The 15,295-nt window shown below is 41.7% G+C and overlaps 1 protein-coding gene across 1 annotated transcript in view; it reads left to right on the top strand.

The window, feature by feature from the left end:
- TDRD9 (tudor domain containing 9) overlaps nucleotides 1–15,295 on the top strand; it is a 680,447-nt gene that overhangs the window by 575,543 nt on the left and 89,609 nt on the right. Inside the window, exon 16 of the mRNA XM_053706205.1 lies at nucleotides 9,977–10,237. Coding sequence (XP_053562180.1) covers nucleotides 9,977–10,237 — 261 coding nt within the window. The remainder of the gene's footprint in view (nucleotides 1–9,976; nucleotides 10,238–15,295) is intronic.

Raw genomic sequence — 15,295 nt, 5'->3', positions numbered from 1 at the left:
CTAAGGTGGATGGGGTTATCTCTACGCTCGTGAAGCGGACGACTATTCCCCTCGAGGATAGTTCATCGTTTAAAAAGCCTGTGGATAAAAAGCTGGAAAACATGTTGAGAAAGCTGTTTTTGCACCCAGGGCTGTGCAGGTTGCAGGGTCATGGGATGTGTACCCGGTCCGGCCTGAGAGTGCTGTCCCCTGTCGTGTTTTGTATATGTCTGGGGAGATTACATAAGCCCGCGCACTCTTCATTTTTCCCAGTTTGTTTGACTGTGAGCCTGCATTGTGTGGCTGTTTAGGGACCCAGGTTTTGGAAGAGACCTTGACGTGCTACCTGGGCTTGTCCCATTTGGCCAGATGCGGTAACTAACTCTTCCATTGTTACTTTTTATCTTAGTTGTGAGCTTGTGAGTGAGTGCTGGACTTTTTCTGTGTGCTATATTATCGTATATATTTTTTTTGTACCCATTTGGGACGTGCAAGACTTTGAGCTCTAAGTTTACAAGCTTGAACTGAAGAGGATTTAACTATTTCAAAAATAAAAACTGTTACTTGGTTTTGCAACTGCAAGTCTGGGCATCTTGCCAAATTCCTCTCTTACTCTGCAGCAGCTGCTCTCAATAAACACAGTTACAAGTAGCAGCTACAAGACAAGTGAAGCATTCTCTGTGACTTGTTAAAAGTATATCTTTTGCAAACCAAGCTTACTTCTTACAAGGATTAACCAACTCTCTCCTGCATTACATGTTTATTTAATGTAAGCTTAAAAAATAATTTTTGTTCTCTCAAGTTCTTTAAATTAGAAGCATATTTTTCTTCTATCATTTTTTTCATTATTTTTTCCATACTGTGCCAGTCTAACAGTATTGGAAATATTGTGCTTAGAAGGATTCATGTTGTGATAGTACTAACAGCATTGAACCTCTAACTTAATATTAATTCACCACAGGTTTACTGGTCTATGATCACCTAAATAGCCCAAAAACACTGGTGATACAAAACAATAATTGATCTGCAGTTGCGTTCCACTTACATAGTTGAAATAGACTTTACATAATAACTAAGCCCCACAATGGAACCAGCAGATCTCCCAACAATTGTTTATAACCTTTCTAAACGAGTGGATGAACTTAACCAGGGTCTCAGGGATTTAAAAGTAGAGAATGAGACCCTTAGGAAGGTTATTCAAGATTCAGTTTCTAGCAAACCTGTTCCTGCACAGCCTGTTACTGAGCCAATCATTGCTCCGCCAGATTTTTTCCATGGTGACAGACGTCAGTATGGTCAATTCAGAAATGCTTGTGTACTAACATTTAGTCTGAAACCTGTCACATATCCTAATGACAGGACCAAGGTGTTGAGCATGATTACTTATCTACGTGGGGAACCCCGCATTTGGGCAGATACTTTGTTTGAGTCAAACAGCCCTCTTCTGTCCTCTTTACAGTCCTTCCTTGCTGTTATGGATGAGTTATATTCAGATTCCAACCTCCAACATACAGCGGATGATAAACTGAGGAAGTTAAAACAAGGCAACCGACCAGTCGAGACCTATATTACTGAATTTAAACAACAAGCTATTGATTCCCAATGGAATGCAGTTGCTCTTAAAAGTCAATTTAGATTAGGTCTGTCTGATCAGGTGAAAGATGAACTTGCTCGTATAGATATCCCAGACTCTTTGGAAGCATTTATGAGATTGGTTATGCAGATTGATAGGAGATTAAGAGAAAGAAAGACGGAACGCCAGCACACAGAGCCCTCCTATAAAAGGCCTACTCACCCCATTCAAACAACTTCCACTGCTCATTCTTCTAGCAGTGCTCCAGAGGCTATGGAGATAGGCTTCATTCGAGGCCCCCTCACTTCTGAAGAAAGATTCAGACGTAAATCCAAGGGACTTTGCATGTATTGCGGTTCCGCTGCTCACTCTGTTCAGGATTGTCCATCTCTACGCAAGAACAAGAACCGTAAGTCATTTTCTAGTTTGACTTCTCTATTGGTATATGATAAACCCATTCACTGTATTCTACCCCTCTCTTTACAGTGGGACTGCAAACAGCTGAAGAAAGAGGCCATAATTGATACAGGCGCACAAGGAAACTACATGGATGCTTCTATTGCATTAACAAATAAAAATACCACTCATAAAAATAATTGTCTCCTGTTTTTATTCGAGTAGTGGATGGGTCTGAAATTTCTTCAGGACCTATAATACAACATACCATCCCCATTCTGGTTACCACCTTTGACTCACATCAAGAATATATCACATTTGATATTATCAGTTCTCCAGTCTTCCCTATTGTTTTAGGTTTACAATGGCTTTGATTACATGAACCAACAATAACTTGGAGTTCTCTTGACATCAAATTTAATTCTAAATACTGTCAACAAAGTTTCTTACATCCTACAACTCTTTTACATATTACTGAAGTGCCCAGTATCCCCAAAGCTTACGACAAATTTAAAGAAGTCTTCAGCAAAAAGGAGGCAGACAGCTTACCTCCTCATCGGACCTACAACTGTCCTATTGACCTCAAACGCGGAACCACACCTCCATACGGCCATCTATACCCTCTCTGTCAACCAGAGTTGGACCATCTTAAAACCTATTTAGATGAAAACCTGAAAAAAGGCTTTATTCGCCCCTCTGTTTCACCTGCCACAGCTGGTTTCTTCTTTGTCAGAAACAAAGACAACTCACTTCGACCTATAATTGATTTTAGGGAGTTGAACAAAATAACCATCAAAAACCGGTATCACTTACCACTCATCCCCGAACTTATCGAACGCCTTCAAAATGCAAATTTTTTTACCAAGCTTGATCTTAGAGGGGCTTAAAATCTTGTTCGAATAAGAGAGGGTGATGAGTGGTTGACCGCATCCCGTACGAGATATGGTCTCTTTGAATATCTTGTAATGCCCTTCGGGCTTACTAATGCTCCGGCCACATTTCAGTTTTTCGTGAATGATGTTTTCCATGACCTTCTTGACATCTGCGTTGTGGTATACCTGGACGACATCCTTATTTATTCCAAAACTTTAGAAGATCCCGTGAAGCATGTTAGCTGGGTCTTGTCAAGACTGCAAGTGCATAGACTTTACGCTAAACTTGAGAAGTGTCTTTTCCACGTTACTGAAATTGATTTCCTGGGTTACAGTATAGGACCCAATGGCATTCAAATGCAAGAAAATAAGGTAGAAGCCGTGAGAAACTGGCCACAACCCACTAACAGAAAAGAATTACAATGCTTTCTTGGTTTCAGTAATTATTACCGCAAATTTATTAGGAACTTCTCCCAAAAGATAAAACCTCTTTCTTGACTCACCAGCACCTGTGTGCCATTCCGTTGGGATAAAGATGCCGATGAGGCCTTTCGCAACCTGAAGACCTCATTCACTACTGCACCTATACTACAATTTCCAGATCCTTCCCTCCAATTCGTCCTCGAGGTCGACTCTTCAGATTTTGCTCTTGCCGCTATTCTCTCCCAAAGGAAAAGTCTTACACAACCACTTCATCCAGTATCTTTCTATTCTAAGCTACTCTCTCCAGCCGAGATTAACTACTCCATCGTAGAAAAAGAACTTCTCGCAATTAAACGTGCTTTCGATACATGGAGACATCTTCTAGAGGGCACAGTACAACCTATCATAATCTATACAGATCATCGCAACCTGGAATTCCTGCAGAAAAATAAAACTCTGTCCAGTAGACAAGTAAGATGGAGCCTGTACTTTAGCAGATTTAACTATCTTATAGTATACAGACCTGGATCTAAAAATGGGAAGGCTGACTCTCTCTCCAGGAGAGATCCCAGACCACCAAATTCTCAAGAAGTTACTTCCATCATACCTGCAGACAAATTCTTGGGCCTGATGCCTACATTTAAAACTCAACTCCTTACTGCTCTACAGTCAGATAATCAAAGATCCCATCTACATCTGACTCAAAATGCTGATTTCTATTATCACGACTCCAAGCTATATATCCCAGAATCTCTCAGGAATGACTTGATTAAACAACATCATGATCCTCCTTTGCTTGGACACCCTGGTATCAAAAGGACATTAGATCTCTTATCAAGACTTTATTGGTGGCCAAACATGTCTGATTCCGTCCATAATTATATACAACACTGTGATATCTGTATCACTTCTAAAAAGGATAGAAATAAACCTTATGGTCACCTAATACCTATGGATATCCCTGAAAGACCTTGGGCTCATATAGGTATGGACTTTATTGTTGAACTTCCTTTAAGTTCTGGATTTAATACTATTCTTGTTGTTACAGATATTCTCACAAAGATGGCTTTATTCATTCCGTATCACAAGGTACCCACATCCACGGAGACTGCTCAACTTTTCCTGAATTCGGTTGTACGCTTCCATGGGATCCCAAACATCATAACAACCGACAGAGGAGCTCAATTTACTTCAAAATTCTGGAAATCCCTCGCCCAACATCTACAGATTGATCATCGACTTAGTACAGCCTTCCATCCGCAGACCAATGGTCAAACTGAAAGGTTAAACCAATGGCTTGAACGGTACATCCGCTGTTAATGCTCATACCAACAAACAGAGTGGGCCCGGTACCTATACATGGCAGAATTTGCATATAATAATAGTAAAAACAGTTCAACCAATTTGTCTCCATTCTTTGCGAATTACGCTTTCCACCCTAACTTCTTCATCCATGACTCAATTGCCCCAACTTCTCAACCGGTTGATGACCTTCTACAAAAGATAGCGGAGAATTTTCATTCCTTGCGTCTAAACATCCAGAACGCACAAGCTATGCAAAAGAAGTACTATGATCTCCGTAGAAGACCTTCTCCTGCCTATGCAGTAGGAGATAAAGTCTGGCTTTCAACCAAAAATATCAAAATACCTGTTCCCAGTAAAAAATTAGCTGGCTTATTTATCAGACCCTTTACAGTAAGCAATATTGTTAATGCCAATGCAGTTACTCTTGATCTTCCATCATCATTACCTATTCACCCCACCTTCCATGTCTCGCTCCTGAAACCGGCTTCCTCTACCTCAACGACTAAAACTATTCTTCCCCCTGATCCGGTGACCTTGGATGTTGACATATTTGAGGTCCAAGACCTATTGGACTCTAGATACTACAATGGTCAGTTGCAATACCTTGTGAGGTGGAAGGGTTTCTCGCCAGATGACGACAGTTGGGAACCGCACACCCACATCAATGCCCCTCGGTTGCTCTCCCGCTTCCATAGACGCTATCCACATAGACCCAGGCATCAAGCCGAGGATCGGCTTCCTTGAAGGGGGGCTTATGTCAGGATTCCATTTCATGTTTTACTTCTCTCACTTCTCATCACATGGTTCTCTCACTTTCATGTTACTTAAGGCTCCACCTGTCAGCAAACAGGTGCTTAGTTATTTTCATTAGCAGGAGTAACAGCTTACACACAGTTTCTGAGCTGCATTGTTTTTCTCAAACCAACTGCTTTCACAAAGGACTGTTTGCTTGGATTACTCTGGACTATTTTCTACAAGGATTACATCCCCTGAAATATCCTGTTTGCATCCTTGGACTTACAGCTAAGTTACCTCTTAATTTTATTCCTTGCATACTATTTGAGAACTTAACTGCTGAATTGTTATTGTACACTTACAGCATCACTCTTAATTTAACTGGAGCTGACAGGCACTGCAGTTTTCTAAATTACTCTGCACACTATTTCATACTGGGGAATCACTGTCTCCTTTCTCACTTCATAATATATATGCTGCTTTAAGAACAAGACTTTGAGCTCTAAGTTTACAAGCTTGAACTGAAGAGGATTTAACTATTTCAAAAATAAAAACTGTTACTTGGTTTTGCAACTGCAAGTCTGGGCATCTTGCCAAATTCCTCTCTTACTCTGCAGCAGCTGCTCTCAATAAACACAGTTACAAGTAGCAGCTACAAGACAAGTGAAGCATTCTCTGTGACTTGTTAAAAGTATATCTTTTGCAAACCAAGCTTACTTCTTACAAGGATTAACCAACTCTCTCCTGCATTACATGTTTATTTAATGTAAGCTTAAAAAATAATTTTTGTTCTCTCAAGTTCTTTAAATTAGAAGCATATTTTTCTTCTATCATTTTTTCATTATTTTTTCCATACTGTGCCAGTCTAACAGTATTGGAAATATTGTGCTTAGAAGGATTCATGTTGTGATAGTACTAACAGCATTGAACCTCTAACTTAATATTAATTCACCACAGGTTTACTGGTCTATGCTCACCTAAATAGCCCAAAAACCCTGGTGATACAAAACAATAATTGATCTGCAGTTGCGTTTCACTTACATAGTTGAAATAGACTTTACAGGAGCTTTCCTACCATGTTGAGACAGTTGAACGGCGATCATTCAGATCTTTCACAGCTGATATCCATGGATGCTCGGACTCTGAACTCTCTCTTGGTGGATTCTTTCGGAGCAACTGTCCATTGGCACATCCTTCTTGCAACCATCCTAGGAGATCGTGACCATGGATGCCAGTCTGACAGGCTGGGGAGCTGTTTGGGATGCCAGGATGGCACAAGGAAGGTGGTCCAGGGAAGGAGTCTCTCCTTCCGATCAACATCCTAGAACTGCGAGCAATTTACAATGCTCTGAAGGCATGGCCTTCTCTGGAGTCGTCAGTTTCATCAGATTCCAGACTTACAACATTACCTCGGTGGCTTACATCAACCATCAGTGGGGTTACGAGGAGCTTCCTCACAATGAGAGAGGTGTCTCAGATTCTGGAGTGGGCGGAGTCCCACGACTGCTCGCTCAGCGATTTACACTCCAGGTGTGGACAACTGGAAAGCGGACTTTCTCAGCAGACAATCCTTCCATCCGGGGGAATGGGCTCTTCACCCAGAGGTGTTTGCGGAGATTTGTCACAGATAGGGAGCGCCGGAGATAGATCTCATGGCGTCCAGACACAATTGCTAGCTACCTCGATATGGGTCGAGGTCCAGGGATCCCCTAGGCAGAGCTGATAGATGCCTTAGTGGTTCCTTGGGGATTCAGCCTAGCTTGCATTTTTCCACCGTTACCACTTCTACCTCGTGTAGTGGCACGCATCAAACAGGAGCGGGCCCTGGCCATTCTGATTCGTGGCCGTGGAGGACATGGGTTGCGGATCTGGTGGTGATGTCATCCTCTCCGCCATGGAGGTTACCCTGTCGCAGGGATCTGATGTCACAGGGCCCCTTTCAACATCAAAATCTAGATTCTCTGAGGCTGACTGGGTGGAGATTGAACGCCTAGTCTTAGCCAAAAGAGGCTTTTCATAAGGTGTGATTTATACTCTAATTCAGGCAAGGAAGCCAGTCACTCGTCACATCTACCATAAGGTGTGGAGGACTTACTTGTCCTGGTGTGAGAAGCATGGATTTCCTTGGCATACGGTGAAGGTATCCAGGATTCTGTCCTTTTCTCCAAGATGGTTTGGAGAAGGGTCTTGCCGCTAGTTCCTTAAAGGGACAGATTTCGGCATTATCAGTTTTTTTGCATAGGATACTCGCTGAGCTCCCTGACATTCAATCTTTTGTTCAGACTCTGTCTAGAATCAGGCCTGTCTTTAGACAGTCATCTCCACCTAGGAGCTTAAACTTAGTCCTTAAGGTTTTGCAGAGGGTTCCGTTTGAACCTATGCATTCCATAGACATTAAGATTCTGTCCTGGAAGGTTCTCTTCCTGTTGGCTATTGCATCGGCACGCAGGGTATCTGAACTAGCTGCCTTGCAATGTGATCCTCCTTATCTGGTGTTTCATGCGGATAAGGCTGTACTTCGCACTGGGTTGGGGTTTCTCCCCAAGGTGGTGTCTAACCGTAACATCAATCAGGAAATAGTTGTTCCTTCTTTGTGTCCTAACCCTTCTTCTTCAAAGGAGAAGTTACTTCATAACCTGGATATGGTTCGTGCCTTGAAGTTCTATCTTCAGGCTACAAAGGATTTCAGACAGTCCTCATCTCTTTTTGTGCTGTTCTGGGAAGGGCAAAGGACCTCTGCGGCTTATTTGTCTTTTTGGTTGAGAAGCTTGATTCGCTTGGCTTATGAGACAGCCAGACATAAGCCTCCTTAGAGGATCACGACTCATTCAACTAGAGCTGTGGCTTCGTCTTGGGCCTTCAAGAATGAGGCCTCTATGGAGCAAATTTGTAAGGCGGCTACCTGGTCCTCCTTACACACTTTTACAAAGTTTTCCAAATTTGACGTTTTTGCTTCCGCGGACGCTGTTTTTGGGAGAAAGGTTTTGCAGGCTGTGGTGCCCTCAGATTAGGGTCCGCCTTTTACCCTCCCGGTTTCATTCAGTGTCCTCTAGAGCTTGGGTATATGTTCCCAATAGTAATGAATGAAGCCGTGGACTCTCCTCCCCTTTAGATGGAAAACATAAATTATGCTTACCTGATAATTTCATTTCCATCTAGGGGAGGAGAGTCCACGGCTCCCGCACGTATCTCCGTTGGGCGGCCCTAAATTTATTCATCTTCTGGCACCTTTTTTTACCCTGATATTTCTCCTACTGTTCCTGGTTCCCTCGGCAGAATGACTGGGGGATGAGGGAAGTGGGAGGAGTATTTAGGCCTTTGGCTGGGGTGTCTGCCTCCTCCTGGTGGCCAGGTTCTTAATTCCCAATAGTAATGAATGAAGCCGTGGACTCTCCTCCCCTCGATGGAAATGAAATTATCAGGTAAGCATAATTTATGTTTTTAAGTAGACAACCCAAGGTATTGATATAGGCCTATTTTTGTATATTTCATGCCACCATTTCACCGCCAAATTCGATCAAATAAAAAAAAATCATGTATTTTTTCACAAACTGGGTTTCTCACTGAAATTATTCACATATTGCTTGTGCAATCATGGCACAAATGGTTTTAAAAGCTTCTCTGGGATACCCTTTGTTCAGAAATAGCAGACATGTCTTTGCCAGTGCTTTTTTGTAATTAGAAGGCCGCTAATTGCAGCTGCGCACCACACTTCTATTATTTCCGGCAGTGAATGGGTTAATTAGGTAGGTTGTAAGGGTAATTTTAGCTTTAGTGTAGAGATTACCCTCTCACCTGACACTTCCCACACCCCGATCCCTACCTGATCCCTTACCAAACAGCTCTCTTCCCTCCCCCACTGGTCACCCCCATTTTTAAAGGGACATTATACACTCATTTTTTCTTTGCATAAATGTCTTGCAGATGATCTATTTATATAGCCCATAAAGTTTTTTTGTTTTTTTTGTTTAAATGTATAGTTTTGCTTATTTTTAAATAACATTGCTCTGATTTTCAGACTCCTAACCAAGCCCCAAAGTTTTAGGAGAATACCGTCAGATACCTACTCCAGCTTGCTCCTGTTTGTGTAAAGGGTCTTTTCATATGCAAAAGAAGGGGGAGGGGGGAGTGTCTTATTTCCCACTTGCAGTGGGCTTTCCAGCTACCTTTTCAACAGAGCTAAACTGAGAGCTTCTAAGTAAGTTTTTAAAAAGTTTTATAATGGATTTTTTATATCAGTATCTGTGCATCTTATTTTTTTATAGTAGTGTCTATTACATGCAGTTATAAGAATTGGTGTATACTGTCCCTTTAAGTACTGGCAGACAGTCTGCCAATATAAAATGTAAGACTATTTTATTTTTCTGCAGTGTAGGATCCCACCTAACCCTCCAACCTCCCTGATCCCCCCCCCCCCCCCCAAACAGCTTTCTAACCCTCCCCGCTCTAATTATATTTATCTGGGAAGGAGACATTTAGGAATTTCCATGCTTTTTATCTGGCGTTAAAATAACTTTTTTGCCATTTAATAATCTCTTTTGGTTAGTGCATATGTGTATTTCTGTGTGTGTGTGTGTGTGTGTGTGTGTGTGTGTATATATATATGTATATGTGTGTGTGTGTGTGTGTATAATTTATTTATATATATATACACAGTTAATACATTAAAATATATCCTTCTTTGCTGCTTTAGGCTCTTGAATTCAAGATCTGTAAGATGCGTCCCTCAGCAAAGTCTATAATATATGGAGGACATTGGAGTCATGCAGCTAGTGAGAGATTTGCCTCCTTGGTAAATGGATGTGCTCTTGTGGTTAAAGTCTACTCTATTGTCCACAGCATTCTGCATGTTGATGTATATCGACATTTTGAAAATGTAGAAGACCTGAGTATAAGAGACTTGCTAATTGCAGATGGTTTTGCAGAGCCAGCTGAGGAATCATATGAGTCAAATGTAAGTATTTTAAATAACCTTGTGTTTCTCTTGATTTGATGCTTATTTTTTAAGAACATAACGTTCCGTAAACCTTTTATAAGGTGGTGAAAGTATGCAAGCCATTATTTCTTTGAATTTATCTCCTGGCTACTAGGAGGAGGCAAAGATACTCAACATTTCAAGAGCATATAATCCCTTTTACCTCTCTGGTATCCCAGTCTTATCTTTGTCTCCACAGGAAGAAGGTGAAGAATAGAGGTGCTCCAGATTATTTGTTGAAATGTGTTCTCAGACCTACTTGACACCCATTTCTTTCTTACGGTGATGAGTGTCCACAAGCTCCTTATGTATGAATTTCATACCTCCCACTTTCCTGTACCTCCCAGTCTTTTATTTGCCTCCACGGGAATAGGTGAAGCTTCCTTTTTTGGAAGGGGTTTCTTTGAATGTAAATAAGAAGAGATGGGTACAGAGGATTACTTGGGCTCAATAAAGTAAATCTCCTGCTGAATATTTTTTCAATAGCCTGCTAAAGGTGCTGCGGGGACTGGTCCTTTGTCACCTCCTATTTGGCCTTTCTTGTTGTACTCCTATGGAAATACTCTGCTGTTTTATACAACCCATCAGTGGGTTCCTTTTATGGAGGGCCTGCTGATTTTTCCCCAGATTTTAAGAATTATGTGAGGAATACCATTACTGAAGTATTGGAAGCTGGGTCCCATTTCAAGTATGGGCAAATACTTATCCTTACATTCTCTGGCTAGGCTGAATTTGTCTGCAACTATCAGTGCTCACATAGATCTTCAGAATTCAGACTCTGAGGTGTGTGTGGTTCTTTCTCAGAGGAAGAAGTTTCTTCTGAGGTCAGGCTTCTAATCCTGATCAGGATTGTGATTCTGTTTCCTTTAATTTTAAGATTGAGCATTTATGAATTTTGCTTAAGGAAGTCTTGCAAACCTTAGGGGTTCAGGATCTTAAACCAGTGGATGATAAATCTGTTCAGCAGCTTGATATAATTTTTAAACCTTCTGCAAAATTTGTGGATGTATTTCCTGTACCGAATTCCGTAACGAAAATGACTTCCAACTTAAGAACACAAAACAAGTCTGCTGTATAGTAAAAAGTCTACACTCTATCATACATTTGAGTCATTCAAGCATCTTTAAAAAGTATCAGATACGGGGCGGAGCTTGGCCGCGCAGCGTGATGGCCGACCTTTAAGATAGCTCCTAGGCCCTGATCTCCTATGAGATATACATATAGCAGGTAGTGGGGGCAAAACTTAAACAAAAACGCTAACAGATGCTGCAGGTGAGGGGAGCAGCTGGAGCTTTGGTGCTGGAGACCCCATCGCGTCACAAGGAGGCCTGCATTGTCGGACGGTCGGGCCTATAGAGCCTCCCATGGAGTAGTGGCGCCGCTCCATAAAAGTCTAAACGGAGGTGAGACCGGATAACAACCCCCGAACTAGAGCAGCGAATCAAGCCACGCAAGCAGACAGGGGCATCTCACGCTCCAAAATAGAAGATAGTGGCAACTATGGATGAAGTCACAGTTCAGGTAGCGGTGTGAGTGTGTGACGACGGAACCTCTTGTAGACAACCCACAATTTAAATGCAAGAAGGAATTGGCATTTAATCAAGTATAAACAAGGGGACAGGGAGGGGGTCTGAGAGGCAATAAATAATAAGACTCGGGCACGAATTAAGGCATTAAGGAGGTTCTGTATAAACCCCTGCAGGCGAAATAAGCGAAACAAACAAACAAACAGCAATAAATATCATCGCAATCAGAAAAGGGACTGAAAAACACCTTTTAACCTCTCACTCTTTGGCACAGTATTCACGGCCCTTATACGCCAAGTTACATATACCAAAGTGGTTGTCTGCATGGGGAGAGGAAAGACATCAATGTCCACAACTAACACAGCTAAGAGTAGAATACACACACTACAACTCCAGCAGCTAGCCTAAATGTAAAAGCTTTGTCTAACAACATTTAGGACAGAGATAGCAGAAGAGGAAAATAACCCTTATGAGAGATATGCCAGCCAAAAAATCCCAAAGAATGGAAATGCAGCCTAAATCAACAATGCTCAGCCAGTTTCTAAAACCAGCGGATGGGCCACAACAAGCTAAAGGGGATAGCGCCAGAGATACAACAACTCCAATAGAGACAGACACCACTCTGCCCGCTACCTCCATATCACTTACACACTCCACTGGCATAACAAGAGAAGATTTAAAGCTCTTGGCTTCAAAAGAGGACATAAACATGGCTATGGCAGACATGAAAAACATGTTTCAGGAAATGAAAAAAGACATCAAACGCATAGACCAGAAAGTAAACATGCTATGCTAGAGGAAAGTCACAATACAACTACTCAAGATGTACTTCACCTGTCACAGCTTATGTACAATAAAGAGGAAACTCTTCAGAATCTACTGGAGAAAATAGAAGACCTGACAATAGAGGCCGCAGAAATAATCTTCTCATTAGAGGAGTCCCAGAGAGCATACTGCCAAAAGCATTACCAGGATACTTACAAGATTTATACAGAACCATCAAAAGGAGTAACACCGCCCCAGACATAGTCATGGAAAGAGCACATAGAGCCTTGAGAGCTAAACCCTCTGTCAAAGCACCACCAAGGGACATTATAGTGAAATTCCTGAATCATCAAGATAAGGAGGAGATATTCCGGCAATCACGTCAAAAAGCTCAGCTTACCCACGCAGGGCTATCAATACAAATATTTAAAGATATCAGCCCCACGACCCTTCAAAAAAGAAGAGAACTGCAATTTATCACTCTAGTGCTAAGGAAGAAAAACATACCATACAGATGGGGATTCCCGGTATGCATCACAGCCACGAGAGGCGACAAAACATCAACATACAGGACCCTGGATGATCTAAAGACTTTTTGCGAGACTCTACAAATAAACGTCACACCACCAAGAGATTAAGCAGACAACTTTAATAACATCAACAGAGGTGAAGAACAACAAGGGAGACATTAGGTAATATACTTGTTCACAGATGGACATTTATTACTCTAATCGACACAGGCTGGGGCGTGGACTGCTTTTCCCCACAAGCCTCAGAGTGCGGACATGACAAAAGGACAGCCTCACAACGGATGGGTGAAGTTGACACATAGTTACAGATTTAGATCGGTTCAGCTGTTTATCATTGTTATTTAGGTTATGCAAAATGTTGACTGTTGAAATGTTTTAATGCTTGATATATAACACTGTGATAGTTAATGTTTACTGTGAAATGCAATTACGGTTGATAAATGCCTTATAATTAAGTTTGATTAGAAACCAGGATGACCTCAGCTTTGCAGTACCCCATTATGCAACTTCAGAACTATGAACTTTAAGTCATTAAAAACTGTATTCGAGGCTAGTATACACACCATCCACACAATAAGGTTAGAAATTTCTATTCAAACAAGATGGAAATAAAAACAGGGTGCAGTGCAGTGCGCCAAACTTCACTAAATGCTGTTAGCCCCCACAACATCAGAATCCCACGAGCACACAGAAGAATAATGTATTATATCACTGCCTGGAGTGCTCTGGGCCCCTTACCGTCGGGGAATGTTGCCTGCGCCACTGATCACAGAGACATAACAATATAAGACACACATTATGGCCAGGTCCGCATCAATCTCACAACCCAAACCTACTCACATCAAATAAGGGAAAACGCAGTGGAAATTTGGGCTAGGGAATTGGGCTATAGATATTAATTAATTAACTAAGGAGCGCAGGGTGAGAAACACCAAACTCCTGAGAATACCTATGTGTTCCCAAAAATAGGTAATATGAAAATCAGAAAAGGAGAGTATATCAGGAGCGCTATAGCTAAAGGTGCTAGGAGGTAAGATTATATAAATGAAGTTGGCATAGACATTTAGCGTATCTTAAAAAATAGCATCAATTTAATGCACAGCAAATAATACACAATAGTAAATAAAAACGGACGTCTCCGTGAGTAAAAATCCTTAAGTTGCCGCCATATGATAATTATAATAGCAGAGAGAGTTCGTAGTACAAATAAATGACAGTCTGGTGTACACTTACAGTATCCTTAATGTATGTTGGTTTGCTAGCAAACAGGGGCTTACCCCAAACTTTCCACTCGATATCCTCCGTGAGTTGGTTACAGCCGTTAGCGTGATGAAACCGCTAATGTGGGCGCTGTCTCAGATCGGCTCTTCTAATTGGTTCAAACTCGGACCTGGTCAGCAGCAGACAGGGGCTTGCCCCAAACTTTCCCCTCGGTGTCCTCCGTGAGTTGGTTAAGAGCCTTTAGCGTGATGACAACGCTAATGTGGGCGCTGCCTCAGATTGGCTTTTCTTATTGGTCCAAACCCGGACCCGGTCAGCAGCGGTAGTGGTGACTATTAAAGTGTAGCAATTGTCCGATGAATAATACCTGCTCTTAGTGCTAAAAAGCACGCAGGTACAGAATTAAAGATGAAAACAAGCTTGGTTATCCGATGAAAAGTTCAGAGAGTAGTTGCAAGTCTTTCAAATCACTAGTTATTATAGCGATATTGCACAATTCTCAATGAACACTGTGGTAGCTTCAGCTTCAAATAGTAATCTCAGTAGTAGTTGCAGCACATCGACGCGTTTCCCCCTCTACAGGGCTTTCTCAAGATCTTGGGCTATAGGCCTACTCACCTCGCTGTCCTAACCCAGACCTGCAGACAAACTTGATAAACTACATAACATGAGGCTCTGCAGTATACACTACCATCAACATTAGAAACATAGGCTATCCTAAATAAAATGGTAGAAATCACAAAAATATTTAAGCTTAATGTTAGAAAAAGGCACCCAACACCTAATGATTATTCAATACAAAAAATTTGGGCTGGGGGTAAGGGATACTACCCCCAACTACTGTACTCAACCTTTAAACACCCTCTCAGAGAGTTGAAGGTATTAGGCTAACTGATAAACGGGTACTACAGTGGAAGTATTCGGACGTGGACCGCCGCCATACCAAATTTAACCACATTCTTTCAAGTAAACAAAGAAGACCCATACCACTACAT

Source organism: Bombina bombina, chromosome 1 (assembly GCF_027579735.1).
Source record: "Bombina bombina isolate aBomBom1 chromosome 1, aBomBom1.pri, whole genome shotgun sequence".
NCBI lineage: Eukaryota > Metazoa > Chordata > Amphibia > Anura > Bombinatoridae > Bombina > Bombina bombina.
This window is presented reverse-complemented; position numbering and strand designations above follow the sequence as displayed.